At 37.6% G+C, this 25,351-nt stretch overlaps 1 protein-coding gene across 1 annotated transcript in view; it reads left to right on the top strand.

Annotated features, from left to right (window-relative positions):
• Window positions 1–23,752, top strand: part of TM9SF3 (transmembrane 9 superfamily member 3) — a gene marked incomplete at its 3' end in the record, with an annotated part of 46,641 nt that extends 22,889 nt beyond the window's left edge. Inside the window, exons 5-15 of the mRNA XM_082002055.1 lie at window positions 1,137–1,214; window positions 2,177–2,308; window positions 2,841–3,007; window positions 5,676–5,770; window positions 7,699–7,829; window positions 16,403–16,542; window positions 18,122–18,190; window positions 18,285–18,431; window positions 18,863–18,946; window positions 19,056–19,132; window positions 23,685–23,752. Coding sequence (XP_081858181.1) covers window positions 1,137–1,214; window positions 2,177–2,308; window positions 2,841–3,007; window positions 5,676–5,770; window positions 7,699–7,829; window positions 16,403–16,542; window positions 18,122–18,190; window positions 18,285–18,431; window positions 18,863–18,946; window positions 19,056–19,132; window positions 23,685–23,752 — 1,188 coding nt within the window. The remainder of the gene's footprint in view (window positions 1–1,136; window positions 1,215–2,176; window positions 2,309–2,840; window positions 3,008–5,675; window positions 5,771–7,698; window positions 7,830–16,402; window positions 16,543–18,121; window positions 18,191–18,284; window positions 18,432–18,862; window positions 18,947–19,055; window positions 19,133–23,684) is intronic.
• Between the last annotated feature and the right edge of the window lie 1,599 nt (window positions 23,753–25,351).

Here is a 25,351-nt window from a genome sequence, read left to right as displayed (position 1 = left end):
ACCTTGTGTTAGTATGGCCACAAACACATACTTTTCCAGCTGGTTTCAGAGTTATTTATTGGCAATTGAAGTGTCTAGATTGCAGTAGCCTGTGGTCTTACAGGTTTTAGGCTGCAGCTTTTAGCTTTTAAAATTTTAACGTCTGTCTTTTAGGGTCCAGCTTGATCCCTTTTATCCAGTTCCTTTCCAGCACTGGAAAAGTGAGATACAGCTTGTATCTCAGTTTATGCCCTTCTTTCCTATTGGCATCTGTTTTAAATCTGTTCTTATATCTTCTCGTTTCCCTCACTTCTGCTAGACTGCATCTTTTTTCTTGGGCACTGTACTTTGGAGAATTTAGGTACAGATGATCTCACTGAATACCAGTCTCAGTGCATGGCAGCAAAATGGATCTCTGCTGCCAGTGGGGGAGCAAAAGTAGCGGGTGTTTTCATCGCTCAATGAACACTGTTCTCCGCAAACCTCTCTTCATACAACACAGCACATGGAAGTGGAGAAAAGGGAGTGTGCTGTCAGCAAAAAAAAATTTTCTGGAAAAATGTCCATTGCTTTCTAGCATGTCATTCTTGAACATATTTAAACATGCTTTATTTCTCTAACCTTTGTTCTGAAATCTTGGGCAAGCTTGGGAGGGTTTTTAAATGGTATTGCCTCGTCATTTTATGAGTATCTACTGTGGGAATAATTTTTGAACTATTCATTTAAGAAACTTGAAAAATAGGGTCATTTGATGGGCTTCGGTTTTGGCACCTTCAGTATGAGTATCTTTATGAGCACCTTCTATAATCATGAAAACGGTTTGTTGTATTTGACAACTAGAAGTTTGCATCTTTGGTTAGCCTTGCAGAGACAGTGAGAGCTGAGGCAGTGCTGCAAGACTGACTCTCCGTTGTTCTTAAACATAAGCTTAGACAAGATCAGATCCATGGGGCAAGGTGGTGGATGTTCATTCTATGTCTGACCTGTAGATACTGGTCTTCAAGAACATCAGTCCATTGTTTTTGCAAAAACCTCCATTCATATTGAAGAAAACATCTGAAGTGGATTATTTTTAAAATGTGTTTTGTATTTCTGCACGTGAGTATAGCTGAACATATTATAATGAGCTTTTCAAGTGTAAATTTTTCTCCCGTTAGGTGAAATGGAAGAAATCAGATGTGAAGTTTGAAGACCGATTTGACAAGTATCTTGACCCATCTTTCTTTCAGCACAGAGTATGTATTGTTCTAAGACAAACCTACAAAATATCACTTTGAAATGGTTGTTTTAGTTCACAAGATGATATGGAATTTTTAGATGACATGTTTGAATTTTTGGATGTCCCAGGTGTTCTGGGACAATGAAACAGGCAGGTCTAGGATTGTAGGTTTTAAGTGATATTTCTGTTGCTCAAACAAGGTGGCTTCAGTTTTTTAGAGTGCTTCAGTAAATGTGCAGGCAAGCTTCAAGCCTGCAGCAAGTACAAGACAGTTCAAGAAAATTTATTCACATGGTCGAAAGCAATGAAGTTTCAGGGACACAACTGTATGACTTGTAAGCTGAATAACTGTTCTTGGTCATATGTGCACTTTTTACTGAAATAAATGCAAAGCAAAAAGCATTAGCCTAAACCATTTGGAGATCTCAATTGTGATGATTGGAATGTGTGGTTATAATCTCCTGAAGGATAGTATACTAAGCTATACTACTTTCTGAAATTAGAGATTTTTGATTCTATTTGGAGCTCGGTGAAAACTAGAAGATGTGCTTGTCAGAGGCAAAATAATGCTGCTGCACATTTTGGTCCCGTTCAAAGCTATGGTTCCTTTGGCTTTTTGGCTGTGAACGTCCCTTCTTCTACTTAAGCCTCTTCTCTAGGAAGGCAACAGTAGATCGCGTTGCCTTTCTTTTACCAAAGGAGCATGTGCAGCCAGTTGTTTGAACTTTACTGGTGCTTAACTAAGCTGTGCTAACTTCGTCATGAGCAAGTTTGGCTGGTGAAAGGCTTTATGTATGGTATTTCACAGGTCAGTTTTAGTGGGACTTTCTACAAAAGTAGTGTTATTTGCAAAATGGGTTTATTGTTACTTAGCTAGTGCTGACAAGCTCTCCTGCTAGGCAGGGATTTATTCTTATCGGAACAAATTTGAAACACATTTAGAGTTCTAAACCTTAAGAATGTGTTTTCTTTTTGTAGATTCACTGGTTTTCAATTTTCAATTCTTTTATGATGGTGATCTTTCTGGTTGGCCTAGTGTCTATGATATTAATGAGAACTTTGCGAAAAGATTATGCAAGATACAGCAAAGAGGAAGAAATGGATGATATGGTAAGATCTGCACTCAAGCTTTTTTAAGTCTCTTTTTTTAAGACTTATTGTTTTCTCTTTGCCTATTCACTGTGTTAGCAGCTTGGAATGGCATTCTGCAGTTGCATAGAAAACTGCCTTATGTGCGTCTTGAAAGTGTTACTGGTTTTCTTTATAACGTGCTCCTAGGTTGCAACCCAGAATTCTGTCTGTAGTCACCATGTTAATGTTCATATCCACACTTAGATTAAACAAGGTCCATTCTGAGTGTGTAAGAGAAGCCTGTGTATATTCCTAAGCACTTCAGAGGATTTTAGGGACAGGGAGGGAATCTGATAGATTTTACTGCATCATACATTCAGGTAGTAATTTTTGTTGTCTTCATAAGCATTTGAAAAGTAAACTTTTCTCCTAGATTTGATGCATTCAGGAGAGAAGACGTAATTGGACTTGAAGTTGCTTTGATAAGTCAAACCTTTAAATTATGCCTAGCTTATGTGTTTGTCATTAATTGTCATGACTAAACTTAAAATTTTTTTGTCGTTGTTCCTAGGACAGAGATCTAGGTGATGAGTATGGGTGGAAGCAGGTCCATGGAGATGTTTTTAGACCATCCAGTCATCCTCTAATATTTTCATCGCTTATTGGTTCTGGTTGTCAAATTTTTGCTGTGTCTCTTATAGTCATTGTTGTTGCAATGATAGAAGATTTATATACAGAGTAAGTATAATTGTGCCATGCCTTCCACATATAAATGCTTAAATGGACAAAATAATTAGAAAAATGAAGTTCTAACTGGCCTGGAAAAAGTGTTGAGAGTTTTTAGTCTTTATCTTTAGATCACAATGTAGTATTCAGAAGATCTCTTTTAAGTTGTAGTGAAACTTTGTCCCACTCTTATCATGTGAGTTGGCCTCCTTTTAATTTTACTCTTTCAATTCTTGCTTTTTACATAATTTATTATGAAACTAGTTTGTTCTGCAGCATCACAGGTAGATTATATGGGAAATAAATGTTAAGAGGCTTCATCTGGTTGTGACAAGATCTTACTCTATTTCTTACCCTGTTTACCCCAACATGTCCTGTAAAGACTGAAGTAGGAGTGTGCTGTGTTGTGAATGGTCCTGTTTACTGACAATGAATTAAGCCAATCTTATCCACAAGTCTTCTCAGGAATAGTGATTTAATTTCTTAAATTTTTTTGACAGATACTGCTCAGCCTGTGTTGTGTATAAAACCTCCAGCAATAGGTGGGCTGTGGTCCTGACTGGGGAGAATAATTTAAAACAAATAGTACTCAAGTTTAACACACCACTTGCTGTCCACCTAGTTCTCTAACTTTTATTTGTTTGAGAATTTTGGTGTCCTGGATGGACTTCATCTGTTTCTGTAGTGATCACATTTTGGATACCGGGGGGAATTTTTTTTAACAAGTCCTTTGTTTTAAGCAATGACTAAAATTTCAAATATCTGTTCTATTTTCCCTTGAATATCATCTGTAACTATCGATTTTAACAAGTTGTAATACTTCTGAGGTGCCACTAGAGAGAACTCTTGTTTTTGAATTTAGCTGCCTTTTAATGGTATGTTTAAAAAGCCACTCTGTAGTATCAGTATCTTGGCATATTTTCATTTATCATACGGTGTTATTCCCCCCTTGTGCCTCATGGTTACATTTCTGGATAGACTTACATATGCATTTTTAATTGTAGAGCAGGTCAGCCCTTTAAGGCAGGGGCTGAAAACATTTCAGAATGTTTGTGCAATGTAGGGAAGCTGTAAGTTAGTAATGGCAATTCTAAAATGTGTCAGAACAGTAATTTTTTAAAATGTATATGCACTTAGTCTTTTGTTGCAGTAGGCCTTTATATCACTTTCAAAGTGAATTTAATTCTGGGTGTGTAATTGAACCATTGACCAAATCTGATGCAGGCAATTTTTACGTTTACCAAAACAGTGATGTGAGTGAAAAAGGCTGTAGAATGAATTACAAGAATGACTGCCTGTCAGTGTTATTCAGGTCTGTTTAAAACTGTTAGGGATCATGCAGCTGATGCCAGCTAAAAGTCTGTCACTGGAATTTTATTGTCAGCTATTAATTTATTAATACTGGTTTGTGTTTTGAGAAGCTTCTCTATTAGAATATTTGAAACATAAGTCAGTAAGCTTGAGAATAGGAAATTTTGAGATAATTTTAGATGAACATCTGCTGGTCATATTACAGGTAGCCTGGATTTACAAATGTCACTTCAGACTGTGCATGGTCATCTAGGGTTTTGCGTGTGTTTCTAAATTGTCTTAATTTAGGAGAAGTGTTAAAATTGGTTTCTGTCTAACCAGTAGCTTTCTAAAATGGAACTATTGCTTATCTTTCTTTAAGAAGCAAATGTCAGCATAACACTCCTTTAGCATGTGTAACCAGCAGGTATATTTACTCAGTTCAATCCATGCAGTCATGGAAGCTGGTTGTACTGAAGGTTACTTCTTTGAGTAGGGCAGACGTCCAGTAATGGTTCATCAAAAGCCAAAATGCCGATAGTCTGGAATCTCTAAGAACAACTAATTTGAAAAAAGTACAGAAAGCTGGCTGAAAACCTTCTACTGCTTTTTACTGTCAAAGAGTAGCAGAGGGACATGGGGAAGCAGCTCTATTCATGAGTAACATTTATATCTTGCTATTCTTAGACCTGATTCTTAAAAATGTATTTGGAGACGGCTTTGTGATTTAAAATCATTAGCTTGCATGTAAAATTTCAGAAAAATTATGCCAAAATGAGTACTCCAACATTTAATGAGGTGATAATTTAAAAGTGACTTAACTTTTCTGATTGGACTACTCCATGCTGATTTGTGGCTTCATTACAGTATTTATAGTTTCTAAATCAGGTTTTCTAATTTTCTGTTAGATGAACACTTTTGATCTTATGAGTTCATTTCTGAGGGATGTCAGAAACATCATTCGCAATCTTAGTGTATTTTTGTTAACACTGCCCTTTATATTAAGTAAAGAGGACCTTTTATCCGCAATGGTTGAATCTTACACTTCATGTATGTCGTATAAATACTTCAGTTCTTTATACAGAAGGTACACACATCTAAACGTTAGGGTATTTTGATCAGAGGTGAGATTTTTGTACTCCAGTGAAAATAAATGCATATTAGAAAAGAATGTAGTACATCAGGACTCTTTTTCTTAGGTTGAATTCGACTTGGCCAGAAGCTTTGGATACAAACAGTTGTCATTCTTAGGCAGATTTTACAATTTAAGCACTTCTGAATTTTTAACTTAATTAAGAATATTAAATAACCGCTTCTGCTAAATGCACATATTTTGCTGTAATATTATTTGTTTTTCTATTTCATTTACCAAAAAAATCACTTCTTGTAGGAGAGGATCAATGCTTAGTACAGCTATATTTGTTTATGCTGCAACATCACCAGTGAATGGATATTTTGGAGGAAGCCTTTATGCTAGACAAGGAGGTAAATTGTTTTCATGTTTCAGCATTTTCATTACATTGTTAAATGGAGAAGTTGTTATTTTCTGATTTGCACCATTATAGAAGTGTCCTTGTGGAGTTAGGTCGTGCAGATGGAATCTTTTATATTCTTAATAAACAGAAAATATTTTGAGTATATTTAACTTTCATATTATTTCCTATTCAGTACTGGCTGCATTTTCTAACCAAAGATAGCTGAAGTCTTTGGTTAATTTAAAAGTAATAAGAGCTAAAGAACTGTTAACAGTTGTATCTTATGAATTGCTTGTTACACTCTTGTATATAATTGTGTGGCTCATGACATCCACAGAGTATAATAGTCTTCCCTTCTTCTGTAATGTGCTGTTAAACAGCTCATGTTGTCTTCTCCAGATGACTTCTACATAGCCCTCCTCGATAGGTACCGGGGAGGGGGTTATATTTACTAAACACTGAAAGGATGAGTACACAGTTCTTACTAGACCTTAATTGTGGATGGGGAAAACTGTTCATAGCATCTTTTAAAGAAGGTTATTCTACTTTTCAGTATGTGCTCTGCTTTATACTTAGTAAATTCAAAATGAGTATCGGTAGAGAGCAGAAGCCCAACAAAACTGACCTAACAGATTTGGACAGGCTGTCTTCAAGTGCTCCCCACTATGCCTCTGAGTTATGACCAATTACATCCTTGCAGTCCACTAGCTCCGTCCATTCCCTATGCTGCAATACAAGAGTAATCAATACCTATTATCTTCTACAGTGCTTTAGAAAAAAATAATTCTGGTAAGTTTGCAAAAGAAAATTTGTATCTTTTTAGCACAAGACACTTGTTCGTATTCAGTCTCAACTGTACTCTAATCTACTCTGTGTTTAGAGGTTAGATGTTTCTTTTCATGTGGCTTGTGTATAAACCTAGTGATTTGTAAAAAACCAGATATAAGTAGCTTAGGGTTGCTGTTCTAAAATGTACTGTGCTGTATAGTTGAGCCAGATTTGCATTTTTTTCTACAGATCAAATGTGAGATGCTGATTATGTTGGCTCATGGTGAAAACACGTATGATGGTTTTGAAAGTATACGCTAGTTTTCTGACTGCTTTTTATTTAGTGCATATTACACATGCATCTATGGTGTACTAAGTTTAAATACTGACCGTATTTAAGAGCATAGAAAGTAAAGGGAATATAGACAATGAAAACTCTTAAGTTATTGCCCAAGAGGGTTTTTTTGAGCTCCTTGGGGAGCTCTAAACTTACTAATAACTGCTAACAAGTTTTGCTGTTCCCTTTATGCCTGGGGTTTAGAAATCGCTTTCCTTCTACCTTTCCTGCTGTTGAAGATATCTGAGTTCAATTTTACTGTATATTAAATGCTGTGGCATTTTGCTTTATACCAGGGATAGCCCGTTCTTTAATGCATCCTGAATGTATGGAGTCAGCTTAGTTGAGTCAAGACAACCCGGAGCAGATGCTGCCTGAAAGCAGCTGTAGTGCTGAGTTGTCCCAGGAGCAGTGCTGAGCTCTCATGTGCTCTGAGGGTGTGAGCAGGCTCTGCACAGGGCCAACTCTTCTATCTCTGTCTCTACTAATCTGCAGCTTACATATACACTTAGTGTTTCGTACCCTGGGTTCTTTGGCCAGCTTAGTCAGCATATGCTGTTCAGCCAAAATGTTCTCACGCTGTATCCTTTTTCCTGTCTCTTCACCTGGCCTGATAAATTGATTCATGTGCTGCATCTTGTGGGTTGCCAGAGTCAAATGAAACTAATAGTTGACTCTTGGCTCTTGTATCGAGGTAGTATGTTGTTACTTATTTCTTTCACCTTTTTGGGGGAGAAGCCGCCAAACACCTAAATTCTGGAGAGCTTGCTGATAACTTTTTAAACAAAATATACCGTATCTCACCAGTCCCATTGGAATGTCCCTTCTTACAGGAAGGCGATGGATAAAGCAGATGTTTATTGGAGCCTTCCTTATTCCAGCAATGGTGTGTGGAACTGCCTTCTTCATTAACTTCATCGCCATCTATTATCATGCTTCAAGAGCTATACCCTTTGGAACCATGGTGAGTTGTCTTTCTGGAGAATTTAAACACCGCTGTAGACACGGGAAAACTACGTTTTAGTCTGAATACAATTGTGAGTCACAGCTTTAGCTTCCTAGTTAGAAATGTATTCTGGGAGTAGTTTAAGGTGCTTCAAGTAGAAATTGTTTTAATCACAATAGCAACAGCTTCTGGATGCCAACAACAGTCTTCTCTCTACTTAAAATGACGCTTTTGCTTTGTATTCAAACTTAGTGTTATCACAACATAGGAATTTAGCAACTTGAATTTTCTTCTGGATGGTCAATGCAAACTGGTTATAAGCTAAAATGCAATACAAAGGATTCTAAGTGAAAGCTGCTTCCAAATCATTGCAGTCAAGCAGAAAAAATAAAAATAAAAGATCAGGCAACAATATGAGATGAGATGTCCTGGGGAGATCTGGCTTTATGAAAATGAATCTCTGTTTTCACTTTGTGAAGTGATATTTAGTATCCAGTTATGGTCTTGCGTCTGTGTATTAACCATGTCACTTGAAAAACAATGCTGGTTGGATTACTTTCTCATTGAATCATGATGACTTTTCTTGTGGCTTTTGTCAGGATTTTGTTTGTTGTCATGGCCCTTTCAAGCAACCTCAAATAACCCAGTGAATACAATGTAGGAAATATCACTTGGCGCTTTGGCAGCTGTTTGAGCTTGCAAGGGGTATTATTTGAGAGGAAATTTTTAAAAAATATGCACTGCAAAATTGCTCTTCCTAATCTGTGCAGTAGCACTGTTAACTTAAAAAAATACAGGAAGGCTTATTTTCTTTCCAGTATCTGTAGCAAATCTTGGGAGTTAATATTTTTATAGCTTCCTTCTCTACATATCAGTTTTCGTGATATATTAAATTGTTCAGTCTATTCAGGGATGTTTGAGTAGCCTTGGATTTCTTCTTAGTTTAAATCTACCACAAAATGGAGCTTAGTATCACAAGTTCTGTCTTATAAATTGTATTATTTGAGATATAATAAAATTCAGTATGTGACTGAAAATACTTCAGAACACATTCTTAATGAATGAATGCCATAAAAATCATAAATGGTAATAAAAAGACAATTCTCAGTTTCAGACAAAGGCTTTCAATATTTTTTTACTGATGGAGGAGTCATTAATTTATATGTACATTGCTGGTTCTAGTCACCTCTTTATTAGCAGTATTTTCAATGTATGCCTAAATACCAACTTTTTACATTGAATTAATTGTTATAAAACCACTAAATATAACATCAAGATAAACATGTTTATAAACTGTTCACTTCATTTTTTTGGTTTTCTTCTTGAAGAAATTGGACTAAAATTCTATCTTCGGATGTGTTTGTATTAATCAGTCAGTGCCCCAAAGGAATATTTTATTGGTTTGTCTTTCCTAAGCTAGCAGTCATATACAATACTGTCATAAAAGTTTACAACATTGATCTTTGATATGTGCAAAGAGGCTCTGTTTTACTGCTGAGCAAGCATTTATGATATCACATTTCTCACTTGTATTCCCATTTGTAGGTCAGGAATGCTGAGGGAAGGGAATTCCACCTGTGTGGAACTTTGTCTTGTAAATCTGTTCAACTGATGTGTATTTTAAGATCATGGAAACATGTACATGCAAAAGCAAATAGCAATATAAATCTTCAGGGGTCACTTAATCAGGATGTTAGGACTCTTTATACACAGTGATTTTAATGATCTCAAGGTTTTATGAAAATGTTTGAATCACTATGACTGTGGCAGTAAAACTTCAGTGGAGTTAGCAGACTTTTAGTAGGAGCAGGTTATGAATCGGAAACTTCATCAGAATAAGCAATGCTCTAATGACTTCAAATCAAGTAATGAAGCTGGTTTGTAGAAAGAAATGAAAATTGTTTGAAATTACCATGTTATGCTTCAGGTTGAAGTCCTTGGGAAGCCCTCTGGCTTTTTGGGTAAGATACCTTTGTGTCTTTCCACCTTTGTTTTCAATGTAGAGAAGCTTCCAGAATTCTCTAGTGCAAACTTGCTGCTGCTGCTTTCTTGGGGAAATAGAACCTCTGCCATCTAAATGTAGTAGAACACAGAAATTACTTCCTTTATCCTGGCATGTCTTGAAACCACCCTCCTTGATTTAAATGGCTGGCAAGAATTACCACATCTCTTCTTGACTACTGTAAGTCTGGAAAAAGCAGAAACAGAGTTGCTGAAAAAAGTCTCTGAGCTAAAAGGTTGCTAAGAGACTATGCGTAAATATGACATCTGGCGCTTTGCCCATTTGTCATTGCAACTTCCCGGTGAACTGCTAGGTAGTCTCCTCTCTGTGACTTAATTCCTCTCTCCAGACAGATATTTCAATGGAATGTAGGCAAGGGCACCTGATAGTGTCAAAGCCAAGACATCCAAGCTAATGGACAGTTGCTGCATCTTTGATCTACCTAGTATCTGCTCTTCTACACTTTGTCTTGAAATGCTTAAAGTGATTGAGCTCTTCAGGACCTTCATACACCTCACTGTCATTCCAGTCTGTTTAGAACTTCAAAGCTCTGTTCACTTTGTATAACTCACTCCTGATATCTGGGATCTCCTCAAAGATGTGGCAGGGACTGGGAAGATGCAAAGCTTGCTTCAGAAACCATTCTTCAGTCTTGGGACTCTGCCTTTTAGCCCTTTTGGATACGCATGCAAGCCATCTTAACCTATACTGACAAACCTTCTGTAGTGAAATATACCGTGAGCCTGAACAAAGGCTTGATCTCTTCCCTGGGATATCTTTCAGCTGCCCCTCCCTTCAAAATGCAGTAAAGAATGTGACAGATTTTATTCAAATATGAGAGCTTTTTAAAACTTAATGGCTTAAATCTTTCAACTCCCTAAGCATATGAAGGAGGTAAAAAAGTCTGGCGTTTTTCTCTCATCTCTTCACCTTTATAGAAATGCAGTGGGTACTGTTCAATTCTTTGTTCTTTTGGAGCCCAAATTTGATTTTTTGGGGGGTATTTAGTTTATTATATCCTGTTATTAGTGAATATAGAGAAGTTCTGAAAGTGGTGTACACCTTGACTTACTTTCTGTTGATGTTTGTCAGTCTTTTTGATGTATTTATTAATCATCTTTCTATTTTGTTCTGTTCAATTATATGCAAAAAATGAAACATGGAACAATTAAACAGAATTTTTTAAAATGGCAAGTGAAGTGACCTCTCTATATACGTTTGAGGAGTGGGCTGCTAGTTCTATGCAGAAATACTTACTAAGTAATGCAAAATTTCTGTGGAGTACAGCATGATTGAATTTGAAGGGACCATCTTAATTCTAGCATTTCGTAAGTTATGACTGCTTATGTTGTCTGTGTGTGATACATAATTTACTGCGAGTAGTGTAATACTCTGCAGAATCCATGCAGCTTCTATTAAACTGTTTAAGACGTACCATTTTTGTTTTGTTTGAGCAGTAGGTTCCTGTGTGGATAATGTTTATAGCATACATTTTTAATGATTTAATTAAATAAGGTTACACACACTGAATTTCTCTTAGGATTGAGACCCTAGTGTTTGCATCTTTTATACCTTGTTTAAACTAGAAAAAAGTGTTTCCTCCAACAGATAGCTTAATCCAGGCTGCAGCCGTCCCTGACAACTTCAAGTTGATATGAGTATTGGCTGCCACTGAAAAAGGAGGACTTGGTAGCACCGAAGATTTTCATGCCTTGAGCCAGATAAGGAAATAAAACTGGTTAAAAACAGAAAAAAAAATCTAGTTATATACATTCATCAAGATGCTTCCTCAGATTGCTTGAAAGTCACTGTGGAACCCTTAGTCAAAAACCTAATTTTTGCTGAAAAGAGATACAGCTTAATGCTTCTGCCTATATTTTCAACAGTTCAATTTATTACCCAGAGCAGCACCCTAGATTAACTACTTAGTTGTAGTAAAATTAATAACACTTTATTTTGAAGCTGTTTGTTCTTTTCTTGTTCTGTATAAGGTTTGGCCAGATGATGTGAGAACTGTTTCACTGTACAGATTCAGTAATGTAGATACAGGGGGAGAGTCTCATGACTGAAAGTACAATTTTGGTAGCTGACAGGAAAGATCAAGCTGCTGCTGTGACAGTTAATTTTTATTGCTTTTCTCCCTTGTGCATTAAGCAGTCAGGGCACCATAGCCTGCCAGTAGCTGTTTAATATTAGATATGCTCATAAAAATTTTAATTATCACCTTTGAATGAAGTTTAATCTACAGTTGTCAGAAAATATGAAACACATGGCACTAGAACATAAATTATATTTCTCTTGACAATGTTTCCTTTCAAATAAGGAAAACTGAATTCTGCACATTCAGTCGAGGGCAGAAGAGTATTCTTTCCCCATCAAAACAAAACAAAAGAAGGGGTTAGAAAGGATGCAGGCTTGGTGAGGTTGACAATCTCTTCTATGGCAACTAAAACCTGCCAACTAAATCAGATCCTCTTATATAAATAAGATATTTTGTACAACAAAAATACAACAGTCAAAATTAACTAGGTGTGTTTTAATGTACTGGCTTGGTGGAAAAACTAATTTACTTTGTCTTCAGTAATATGGATTATGGAGAACGTGAGCTAGTTTGCTTGATGGAAAACTGAGTTTGTAGATTTGCCTGTTTGCATAATTTGTGTTTTCTGAAGTTGTAGTTAAAGCTGTTCTCTGAATTTCTCTTGGCTGATGTTACAGTAATACTTCTCTTAAAAAGCTCAAGACCACGTAACTTTCTTATCCCTGCCTGTCATGCAACAGGTATTATTGGAGGTTGATTTTTTTTTTTTAGTACACTACCGGTGAGCTCAGTAGGGAAGTGCTTCTGCGGGAGGGCAGAGCACGTATATGTGTTGGTCCTGCCTTCGTTTCCTTTTACCATTTGTGATGGTGAAATGGAGGCCAGTAAGTGTCTGAGCTGCTTTCACCATTGTAGTCTCATCCTCCAAAACCTTTGAGGCAGAAATCTCGTAACTTCATCTCTTTTTCAGGTAAGACACTTCTGTACCCTGGTGCCCTGTGTTTGCTTCAGTTTGGATTTAAACTCTCTAGGTTTAGATATTGCCCATCCTGCATCATCACTGCCCTTGCCCTCTGTGGCAACAGGCACTACCTATTTGGGAAGGAGGCAGTGTCTTCACCTCAGATCTGAAATTAAAAGGAATGTGCCTGAAAAGGCAGAAGCTAGAAAAGCCAGCTATCTCCAGTCATCTCTCACATCCAGAGAAGACTATTGCTGCCAAGAATGAAGAAAGTAATTTTCAGCAAGCATCAGTCTGAGCAGGTAGACTGCCTTGGAGTCAGAGAGATGAAAACAAGAAAGAAGATGCTGCTGAGGTCAGCACAATGTGTGCTGATTCTAACCAGTACTGGTTGTGCTGGTCAACCTACTAAGACCACATTGCTGTCACCAGGGTGGGGTTATCTCAGAAGACAAAACATTCACATCTTTTTCAGTTTGGACAGCTTATCAGAGGCAGGTGGAAGCAGAAGGCATTCCTGAGCCTGCATTATGGTCCACCCTTGCTTGCTTAGCTGGGCTTCCTTTGCACTGCAAAAATCATCTTGGATAATTTTTAGGCTCTTGAATGGCTCCAAGAAAAAAGGAAAAAATTTGCTTCAATTCCAGCTGTCCTCAAAACATAGCATAGCATTGAGACGGGCAGTTCATTGTTTAACAAAATGTTGACTTCGCCTAACAGTGCTTACTAGATCTCACTGAAGATGTTCTGTCTGAAATCAGTTTATTTTTCAGCCAAATGGTTAATAGAATGGAAGATGTTACACTGTTACCAATCATGCTTTGACTGATCTGATAATGAAACCACAAGCACTCAGATTTTCTGACAGATGCCACTTACAAGTGTACTGGGGACAGATTTGCAGTACTTACTGAAGCCATTATTCAAGGAACTTTTGTCTGTCTCAGCTTGTTTTACGCAGATAAACATTTTAGATTTCAAAGCTTCTGCTGAGTCAGTCTTCCAGACAACACAACAGCCAAGCCCTGCTGGAACAAGTTGGGCCTTCTCCTTGCCCACCTGATTTGAAGCCATTCAGGTCTGCAGTTGGTGTCACTAGAACTAGATGCTACTTACTGCCTTTTTTTTCATCTAGGAGTTTGCCAGCTAATCAGTAATTAAGCCCGGATGTTCCTTTTTTCATTCCTTGTCCAAGGTTACGTTCTTTCCAAGTGGATTTCCTATGGTAGACGTATTTACAAGATGGACAATTACAAGCTACTGAGTTTTGTTCCAGGTGAGCTTGGAACCCAAGGCTGTTCCTGGACAGTTTCTTTCTGCAGTAAAGCAGTGGATTCACTTTCTACCACTGTCTCCAGTCAGGGATGATTTTCGAGATCAAGAAATGAAGCTACAGACATCTTGATAGCTGCACTGTAAAAGACAGTTGTGGCTGGATGAGCAGATGCTCTCGCTGCCTGTGTCTGAGCCTTCTGCCTCTGCCAGGTTTGAAACCTACCTGCCGGAGTGCCACGGAGCCCCATGGACAGGGGCCGCCCAACACACCCGGAGGTCCTTGCCAAGCAGGAAGCAGAACAAGCTCTTCTTGCAATATGGCCAGCTCAGAAATTCTTCGGATCCTCTCCAGGCCTTAATTGTTCAACGTCTCTTCCACCCACTGCACCTCAAACAAGCTGGGACTTTTTGGTCAGGGTTTTAGTAAACGTAGCACTGAAGATTATGTTCTTTGATGTTTCTGATACTTTTTGACATTTTTCTCTGAAAGTTCTCATCTGCTCATTCTTTTAGACTAAGCAGTTTTCAAGGGCAGAACCTGCACCCATTAAGTAACTTGATTGTATACTTCTCCTATAATTTATTCTTAGGTGGCCTCAGTGTCCTAGCTAAGACACTATGCTTGCTTGCCTGTGCTTTTTCAAGTAATGCAAGAAGATAAGTGGGAGATACTAAATATGTATTAATTGTGTAAAATCTGCTTTATTATTGGCAAGTATAAATACTACCTAGCTTTTCCTTATTTACCACTGAAGTGTCATACTTTAGTGGCTCATGATGTAATTCTTTAACAACCTCTCCTCAAAGATACACAGAGCAGTCTGGACAGTGTTTCTGCTTGTTGACTACCTGTTTGGTGTACCCTTTCTGTGAAGCATGAAGGCTTGCTCTATCCATCTCCTGGCAACATTTTCCATTCACTTCTGGCTGAGGCTAGTAATGATATACAAGTCAGTAATAGAGGGATAACCCGCTGACTTTTTGTCAGATGTTGCTTTAAACCACTGTGATTGACTTAAACCCTAAGTTTGTATTGGGATAATGTAGTGCAGCTCCTCATGAACCCTAGGAGTTCTTGCTTTTCAGCTGCATGCAGTGGATGTCTGTAGATGCAACATATGTGAACAGCCTTTATTTATACTGGAGTAACTGCTTCTTACACAAGTCAGCGTGTGCATCTTAGACCTGGTCCTCTGTCCATTGTTTTGGATTAATCTGCTGCCATGGACTTTGCGTGCTGATGGAGTAAAAGAGGAATATAGGAGGCACCAGGGTGTACACAGAGCCTCGGGCAACAGTGCTTTTAAAAGGCAGTATTTTCATATGTTTGCATAGAGAAGGTCACAGGGTCAATATTCAGAACTATGGTTATTGCATTACAGGCAACTGTTCTGTCTTTAATTATCAATATCAAAAAGTTAACAAGCTGCCCAATGCTAATTCATTTTGTGCTAAAGAGTTATGGGTAAAGAATATCTTGCTAAACACTTTCAATTTTCCCATTTTGGAAGATAAAAATACGTTGCCTTCAAGGAATAGCAAAAGTAGAGCTGAATTCATATACTGGAAAAAAGGTGATACATGGTAAAATTTTAAGGAGACTGTTCCATTGGGAAGAGCTGGAACATTGGCTTGGCTTTGCTGCATTGTGCATACACCTAATCTCTATATGTAAGTAGGGCAGTTGTGCTTCTAAATTGTGTGTCTGTGCATACCAGTGGTCACTCCTGTCTTTGACAGTCTGTGTTCTTAATTACCTGGTTGGTGGGTAGTGGAGAAAATTGAACCCAAAATTTTTATTGGCAGCATTCTGACACGGTTTTGCAATTCTTGTTTGGGTTTCTTTTTTGGATTGGATTGAAAATTTTGCATCCAGCAGTTGTAGTTTTGTGTGCAACTGCCTAACTGCTAGGTGTTAACTACCAGGGATAGCGTACTCTGCAAAAGCTCAAGAGAAGCTGACAAAATTTTCTGTGATGAAGTACCGTGAAGATTACCATTTCTTTCCTGTGCAATGTATCGAGTATAATGATTAGATGAAAACAGTAAAAAAATATGTAATGATTCTGTTCTCTCAACTGATGCAGGAAAATATACTTGATAAAGTTTATTAGGAAGTTTCTCAGGAAATAAATACTTCCATTTGATAAAATAGATGTGTGTTGACTAATGCTTCATAACTAGGAGTATGATTCTACAGCAGTAACTACTAAGAACTATATATATATAGAGTGGGTTGGTTATCTTCTTTTGTTATCTTATACCTGTTTTTTGTTTTTTTGTTTGTGGTTTGTGGTTTTTTTTGCTTACAGGTGGCAGTGTGCTGTATTTGTTTCTTTGTCATTCTTCCATTGAACCTTGTTGGTACGATTCTTGGCCGAAATCTGTCAGGACAGCCTAATTTTCCATGTCGTGTCAATGCAGTGCCTCGTCCCATACCAGAGAAAAAATGGTAAAGACAAGCATGAATCTTAACTAGAAGTATTCACTTCAGTACGTTTAAAATGACTTTTCAGGCATGGTCATTACAAATTTTTCTGGAATAACTTTATTTAAATTGAGTTGTGCCTAAAAGAACAGCTCTGCTGACATTTCCTTAATATGATTTTTCTGTTAAATTAAACCACCATGGTTAATAGTTAGTTGTAGGAGATTTTACAGTCCTGGATGACTGATTCATATTTGGCCTGAAATGCTCTTTAGTCCCTTTTGTAGAAGGGATGGTCCCAACCCAGTTCTTGTATAGGTATCTTGAAACTAAACCTTTCCTCTTTAGTTAATGCCGCTTACAGATTTAGGATTAAATGTGCCTTGGAGGCAGTACTGTTCTGGTTAATGGTCTCCATGTACAAACTGAGACATATTTGCAGGGTGGTGGTGGGGAGAAGCTTGGAATGCCGTTCGCAATTCTGCACTTTTGTTGATGGCACAGAGCCTAAAATATTGCAGGTATATGGTTTGAATTGTGAATAAGCCTTTGTTATTTTTGAAGTGAGTATAAAGGGATGCCTAGTCTCAAAAAGTAGACTTAGGTTTTTGGAAAATCATGAATGCCAGTCACTTTTTCCTATTAATTTAATTCTGAGATTGAAGCAGCAAGCTTGGAAATGAAAATATCCTCAGAGGATTTTTTAAAATAGATTTTTCTTGCTTTCCCTGTTCAGAGGAATGGAACAGACTAAGTGAAGGGGGCACTGAAACGTGTACGCCCACCGTATCCAGGAAGTGTAGCACACTTAGTCTCTTTTTAGTGGTTGCTTGTGCAGCTCACATGCTAGGATTTGATTTATATTGTGACTTATGTCTTGGGAATCTGATGGATTTTTCTGGATCAGCATGACAGATAAAAAGAAATAAGATGCTTCTATTGAAGATGATGAAATTGCACACCGTCAGCTTAGACAAGTCTACCTATAAATAATAAAAGAAGCTGCAAATTAAATCACTGGCTACTAGCTAGATTCGGCATCATTGCAAGTACTACACAGAGGTCACCTTTAGTAAGTGACAGTATCATCTACAGGTAGCTGAGTATTAATTTTTGGCCATATGCTCATGACTCAGTATAGCAGTAAAATAAACACTGGTTCTTAGTTATGTAACTATTACCCTGTGAAATTTTCTTGGCACTTTTTGCTGTATTTGTAGCCATCAATAGCATTGAGTTTTTGCTGCTTTCATTCAAGGCTGGTGGATGTTATGGGGCTTGATTGCTTAGACCATTTCTGGGCAAGAGAGATTCTTTCTGTAGCCTTTCAGGCTGTTTAGTTCCCTAACCTTATGCCTGTAGGCGATAGGCATGAGCCTTATGTTTTGTTTCAGCTTTCCCCAAGAATAACTCCTGCTTTTATCCATACACATAATCTTTGGGGGAATCTTTTTCCTAATATGCTGGTATGAGACAAAAACGTTCTTGTTAGCATGCCTTTTAAATAAATCTCTGTGCTATATTAATTATCTGGTTATATGTCTTAATATGTTTATAAATGAAAGATTAACATTGTCCCTAAACTAATCTCGATATCTTTCAGGTTCATGGAGCCAGCTGTTATTGTTTGCCTAGGTGGAATCCTCCCTTTTGGATCAATTTTTATTGAAATGTGAGTATGTCAGCTATCTGCCAATTTGATTAAAAATTATAACAACTTAAGTTCAGTTATGACATAATCTGCATATTTTATTTACTCCTTTCAGGTATTTCATTTTTACTTCATTCTGGGCTTACAAGATCTACTATGTTTATGGCTTTATGATGTTGGTTCTGGTTATCCTCTGCATTGTGACAGTTTGTGTCACTATCGTTTGTACATATTTCCTGCTAAACGCAGAGGATTACAGGTGGTAAGTATTGCATTGTTTGCATAGTTAGCCAGATTGTGAGAGTTTTACAGAAAAGTGATGTTTCTTCAGTCTAGATGGGTCTTTTCAAAGTGTCCAATGTCCAGATTTTAGCTGTAGGGAATAAAAGCAATTCTTGGATCCTTTCTGTACAGAAGCTTTCTGCGTGTATGTGGATCTGTGTGTGTGCATGTGTGTATTAAAAAAAGGTATGTCAAGGCACACAGGAGTACGAAGAAGGATCATCCCTTGGTATCAGTAGTAGCTGTTGCCGTAGAAGCTTTTGTCACTTATAGCAGACAACATGTATATTTTGTTAAATAAGTCTGTAGAACCAGTGCATTTCATTTTCAGGGTAAGGTTTTAGGGCATTGTACATTTTCTTGGGAAGCCTTTTGGTTAGATACATGATGGACATGCGTGTTTGCTTTCAGGCAATGGACAAGCTTTCTTTCTGCGGCATCAACTGCGATTTATGTTTACATGTACTCCTTTTACTACTACTTTTTCAAGACAAAGTAAGTGGTAGTTTTCTTGCTTGAATATCAGATTACCGTATTGCCAAATAAGTTTGTTAATAAAAACTGGGGAAAATACCTGGCATAAATTCCTATCTTTGTTTTTCAGGATGTATGGCTTGTTTCAAACATCATTTTACTTCGGTTATATGGCAGTATTTAGTACAGCTTTGGGAATAATGTGTGGTAAGTGTCAAATATATTGGCAGTTTTCTATCAATTTTTCAGACTGTCATGTTTCCGATTTTAGCTCTGTGGTTTTGGTAGTGGAGTGTGTATGTCTGCAAGATCTGCTCAGAAAAGCTCACAATCTTTAAAAATAATCTTAGAGTTCTCTGTTTATACTTGTTTCCTACCTAATATAGGAGATTTCTGTGGATTATGTCTTCTGATAGGAAGACAATTTGTATACTGTGCAGAGAATTTTACCCTCAGTGCAATCTTGAAAGACTTAATATTGGGCAAGAAATTCTGCAAAATAAATTCCAAATTAAGCTGAGTCCATGATAGCATTTTGTTTCGGAATTTTTACTGTTGCCCCAAGACAAGGAGCTAGGTACGCCCATTGAGACATCAATGGTATTGCAATACTGATGACACTACCCTCTGGATCTTGCGGCGTGTATATATGAGGGTGACCAGAACAGAAAGGACTGAAACTTCTGGATAACGTTTGAGAAATAAGTATTGGAATATTGACAGGTGAGGAGAGTGCAGAGTGCTCCAGTGTGCAGCTGGCTTTCATTGCTTTTTAAGATACTGTTTTGACAGATGTTTAGAGAAAAACAGTTCTCTGCATAGAGGTCATCTGAGAAAGTCAAATATACTTGTTCACCTGTTATCTTTATTTTTATCCTTTGCATTATGACTTTATAGAAGTGCTACTTGGTTCTTTTGCACTTTTCTATGATGTTATTTGCCTTTATTTGTGATCCTTATTTAATACTTTTCTTCTTAGCAGTGACTGAATAGTCCTGTAGACTCTAGTGGAGGGATTTCTTTGAGTTAGATATTTGAGACACATGATATCTTACAGGAACTTTCTGTAAAGTATATGTTTCTTGATATCCCCAGAGGGTGAATAATTTCATAATGCTTTATAAAAAGGAGAGGGAAATAATCTCTTAACTGCTGAGTACCTGTTCCCCTTTTCTCTCATACAATCTAATCTTGCTTCATCAGGTTCTTGGCGCATTACAAGAATTCCCTGCTGTTCTGGTAGTCTTGCAGCCATTTTTTTTCTCTAATAGGCTTATACTTTTCAGCTCTAATCTTTTCTTTTTAAGTGCTCAGGCTGGTATTGATTAAAATGTCTATGATGCAGAAGCCAAGCTTGCCCATGAGTTTCTGTAATTAAAATGTTTTTTATGACATGGAAAAGGAAGATTGCCAAATGCTTTCTTGTCATAGTAGGACACTATGACATATTAGAGTAAAATCCAAATTTATTCAAAATTAGAAAATACTTTTGACACATTAAATTTTATTTCCACAGCTCTATTGAGATTTCCTTGTCTTTTTAACTGTGTTGGAAGAGAAGCTGTGAGATTCCTTTTTACTGAGAACTCCCATTTTCAGCATGTGGAGGGAAGACAAAAAAATCCCCTGTCAAAAAGCATTTGTCTAGGGAACTTGTTGCCATTGAGGGCTAACAAAGACATTTGTGTTAGAGAATTGTGCAGTGTGCGTGCTACTGACTGTACGTCTCCTGTGAAAAGTGTGTAGAGCTGTGCTTTGGATGCTCATGCAAATGGGCATGTTCAGCATCACACAGTTGGATGTGAGACAAGCTAGTTAGGGTCCAAGGCAGCCACAGGGAAACTCTCTGTAGGCTTGTATCATCCACTTCCTTTTTTAGTGCCCCTAACTATGCTTAGTGAACTCAAATCCTGCATGTAATGGGATGCTTTGATCCACAAAGCCTGCTGCCCTGTGCAGAGCATCTGAGTTCTGGGACTGGACAGGAGGGAGCCCACGAGAACTTCCAAACCTTTTGAGTTCCTTGTGCTTCCCTCAGTGACAGAGAAGAATAAAACTTATTCCCCAACTCAGTGGATGGCTTAGGAGCTAGGTAGTACAGGAGGACCTTTTGCAATACACATGCTTCAGCATCCAGATAAATACTCTAAGTATTGAAGGGTTTTAAAAAAAATTCTGTGCTTATAAAGTCACAATTGTAGTAAGTGTTAATTTGCTTCAAGTAATAGATGGGAATTAATCTTCTTCTGTTTTGTGGTTGCTCTTCCTCGCTATTTGGGTTTTTCTGTTTATTTAAAAACTTGTCCTGCTGAAATATGCTTGCAGTCTACTTCTGCTAAACCTATATAGGCCGTAACAAAGTTAAACACCTTATCAAATGACTTTTATAATAAACAAAATAATTCCCTTTGGATTTTTTATTCAAATGAGCCAACTGCCCTGCATTTGTTTCAGGAGGACATTCTTTAGTTGTCATTGTCTAGGGTTTCCCCCACCCCGTGTTTTATTCAGTGCCTGTGAAGTAGCCTTGAGGCTTAACCCCTGCCTTGGGCATTGGCCATTAATGGCCTTAATGGATAAGGCTCCTGTGATTCAGAATAGGCTTTTATGAGTTTATAAAAACTCTTTTTATAGAGTTTTTATGGGTGAGAGCTTGTGACTGTTACTCCCTCCTCCTCAACCTCACTTCCATCTCATGTACACATTTTCTAGATCCCAAATGAAACACAATTAGTGCTTTGTTCTCTCAAATCTCTGTGATACCTGGTATCACATCACTAGAGAAACCTTCAAAGAACAAGTTCTGGAATGCATCTAAGTTTAGCAACTAAAATGGGCATTGGATCTGTTGGCCGTGTCTGCTTTAAAGCCAAAACAATGATGAGTCTTAAAACAGGAGTCCAGTGCCGTTATTTTGTCCGTTTACTGCATAAGACAGAAAATGAGTTTCTTGATAGGCTACAGAAAAATCTGCCTGTGCTTCCATATGACTCCAAGCTGACGTCACCTCCTCTGCACAAGCCTGTGCTTGGGTCTGTCAATGCTGTATTGGTCTCTCCTTGAACTGCCAGACCATCTCTCCGCAGACCTTCTCTCTGCTGCGTCCTCAGCACACTTAAAGCTTGCAAGCAGCAACCTGACCTCGTGTGCGCTGTTAGTTTTAATCGAACTCTGTTTTGTCCAAGTTAGCAATACAAATCCCTTGTTTGCTGGCCGTGGTTGTCATGATATTTATACAGCTTGAAATGCTATGCAATGCAGCGGCTGACTGCATAGGCTCCTTACCACTCTGGTAGCATTGGAACAATGCATCAGGTTTGCCTTGTGCAGCTTTCCTGATTAGATCTGAATGTTGGGCTTTTGGGGGTCTAAAAACCAAAATTCTGTCTAAGTTTAATGTCTGACCTTATGAATTATCCGAGCATTCCCAAGGATTTAAAGAACTCTCCAGGTTCTGAATAACTCTGTGGTCAGCAATGCTAGCTGCAGGTCTGTATGGCCTTAATTTCTAAAGGCAAAAAAACTTTATATTTTTATTGAAAAATTAAGTTTTGGCAGCAATTTTTTAACATTGATTAGGCTTTTGTATTTAACACATCTTACGCAAGTCTGGTGCATCCTAGATCACTGAAAATGTTTTACGGCTTGTTCTAGGCTTTTCTTTAAACAGGTATTTCTGATTTCCTGAAGCAATGGAGTCCATTCTTTACTGAGCATCCAAGTGTTTGATGCTGGGAGTTCTCTTACCTGTGCTGAGTTACAGGCCCTGACTTCATCTTTTTCTTCCCATATTTTATGATGTGTTATTCTGGCAGTCTGACAGCAGTTATCTCTAATTCTTGCTTGATTTTTCAACTTCACTTCTAACCCGAGAGTCAGCCAAACTGACTTCCACAAGGCTGGTTTACTCTCATTTTTCTTGGAAGAGATGAAGGAGAAGCACTCGGGTATATCCTGTGGATATCATAAGACAATAGTATTTACTGAGCCTGGCAAACCTGAGGTTCTGGGTTTGACCAGGTAGGTTGCTGAGTCTCTTTCTCAGAAGAGGTCTTGGTCCAGTGCATTTCTTTCATTTTTCTAGGTGTCCTTAGTCTTGCAGTATTTTGGGTTTAGCATAAACTGTTGCCCCTATCAAAAACCCAGTGACCTGTTCTTTTATTACTGCTGTGACGATGCATACTCTGCTCATGACTCTTACTAATTTGAAAACCACAGGTTGCAATTTCCTTTAACTACTAACTGCTACTAGTTTAATCTCTTTGTACAGACCTCCTTGGAGTTTAAGACTCCTGGGATGGGGATCTATTATTATTTGTGCCTTGTGGGAAGGAAAAAGCCATCTGCCAATAAAACACTCATCCAGAAGGCATGTCACTTATAATAAAAACCCGCCCTCCCATCCACCTTCCCTGCAGCGTGGGTGATTGTATGTTTTTTACCCTCTGTTCAGAAAAAGGGACCTGGTTATTGGCAGCAGTAGGGGGGCTGCTATATTTATCGAGGCCAAGTGAGCATGGCCTCTTGGTAAGATGGCTTAATGGATTTAGATTGCTAGACTAGGGGAGTTCTTGCCAGACGTTCACTGGGAGCATGGATAATTAGAGCTTGAGAACAAGTATTGCAGGTAAATAATTTTCTGTGCGCAGAGTGCATGCTTTATGTGACTTTCTTTGTTTACGTGTATGTGTTTTCTATTGCTGACTTATTTTGATGATCAGCTCTCTAACATACTCAACGTTTTTGGTTTATTTTGCAGGAGCTATTGGATACATGGGAACAAGTGCCTTTGTTCGTAAAATCTACACTAATGTGAAAATTGACTAAGGAAATAAGAAAACTGAACTATGGATCAGTTCCCGTTTTCATGGGGATGAACTTGCACAACAAAAAGCGCGAGAAGAGATTTGGGTTTTGACACTGGGCACTATATGGGTCTCCATTTTGTGGATGGCTTAAAGTAACATCTATTTCATTGATCCTAGGTTCTTACTGACTGCTTTCTCCAACTGTTCACAGCAAATGCTTGGATTATATGCAGTAGGCATTACTACAGTACGTGGCTAATCTTCCCCCCCAAAAAAACAAAAAACAAAAAACCTAGCTCATTAAAGATGAATAGACTAGCTCTCTTCAGTGAAGAGGACAAACGGTTTATTTAAAGCATTTGTTCCATTCAATAAAAAGAGGGAAACTTGGCTGCTAAAACTACTTGATTAGTAGTCTTCCTGGTACTTAACATTTCTAAACTATGTAAAAATGCCGTTCCAGAAAGATTACTTTTCTGATTTTTACTGCCATTGCCAGGATAAGAGGTATGTTTTATATTTTGACTCCAGGTTCTTTTTGGTTTATTTGCGATATCAGCTATACCCTACACTCATTTGTTTAAAAAATAATTTAAAAATATATTAAAAACCCATATGCATGTAATATATCAGCAATTGTTCTAGTTGGACCAACTTCCCTTTATTTATCTTTAAAGTAATATCCAGCTACATCTTAAATCCATCCAAAGAAAATACAGGCTGAAGACGGGATGTATTCTCTGCAATGCAATTTACTGTACAGTTAGAAAGCAAAATGTTAAATGAAGAGGATTGTTTGTTTTTAATAAACACTTTGAGGTCTAGATTAAAACAAAACCAACATTTTAACTGAATGTCTAAAGTGATTCTCCTTTTTTCCAAGTTAGTCTTGCTTTTTTTTTGGTTTGGTTTGAATTAAGATTTTCCTTTAGACATTATACAAGGGGTAATAAGTGTATATAACATTAAATAATGTAACTTAGGTGTAGATCCCAAATGTATTTGGATGTACAGATTTACTACAGAGTACTTTTCTGATGATTCGGTGTAAAAATGTGTGAATTTGGGTGGCTTTTTACATCTTGCCTGCCATTGCATGAAAAGTTGGGGTTTCTTCACAATGTGTGTATGTCATGATTTTCTGTTCTATTTCCTTTCTCAAGCTCTTACAGGAATTAAATTTGTAATTTAGAACATTTTAATTTTTGTTAATCCTATCTGGACACTTGTGTAACATCAGAAGCACAGTTGCTTTAGAGTGTTCAGAAAACTAAAATAAACTTTTCAGACAAAAATGTTCTGACTGTGAAAATAGATGAGTTTGCAATTGAAGATGTTTGAAAAGGCAATACTGCTGAATGCCAGTTTCTGTACACAGTATTAGTGTGGTTTTCAAATATCAAAACCCCATGCTTTGAATTCAGAATTTGCAACTGTATTGTACAATACAGCTCCAGAGTGGGTGACCAGCCCAAAAAGATTCTTCTTGGCTGAACTGTTTGTGGAGAAATCCGTTCTGTGATCCAGCTAGCGTACTGAGAAAAGTGGGGGTAAGTGTGGACTGAAATAAATGGGCAAATAGGTGTTAAGTCTATCTGAGATTACTGTTAATTATGCA

Source organism: Phaethon aethereus (genome assembly GCF_964289735.1).
Source record: "Phaethon aethereus genome assembly, chromosome: 7".
In the NCBI taxonomy this organism is placed as follows: domain Eukaryota; kingdom Metazoa; phylum Chordata; class Aves; order Phaethontiformes; family Phaethontidae; genus Phaethon; species Phaethon aethereus.
This window is presented reverse-complemented; position numbering and strand designations above follow the sequence as displayed.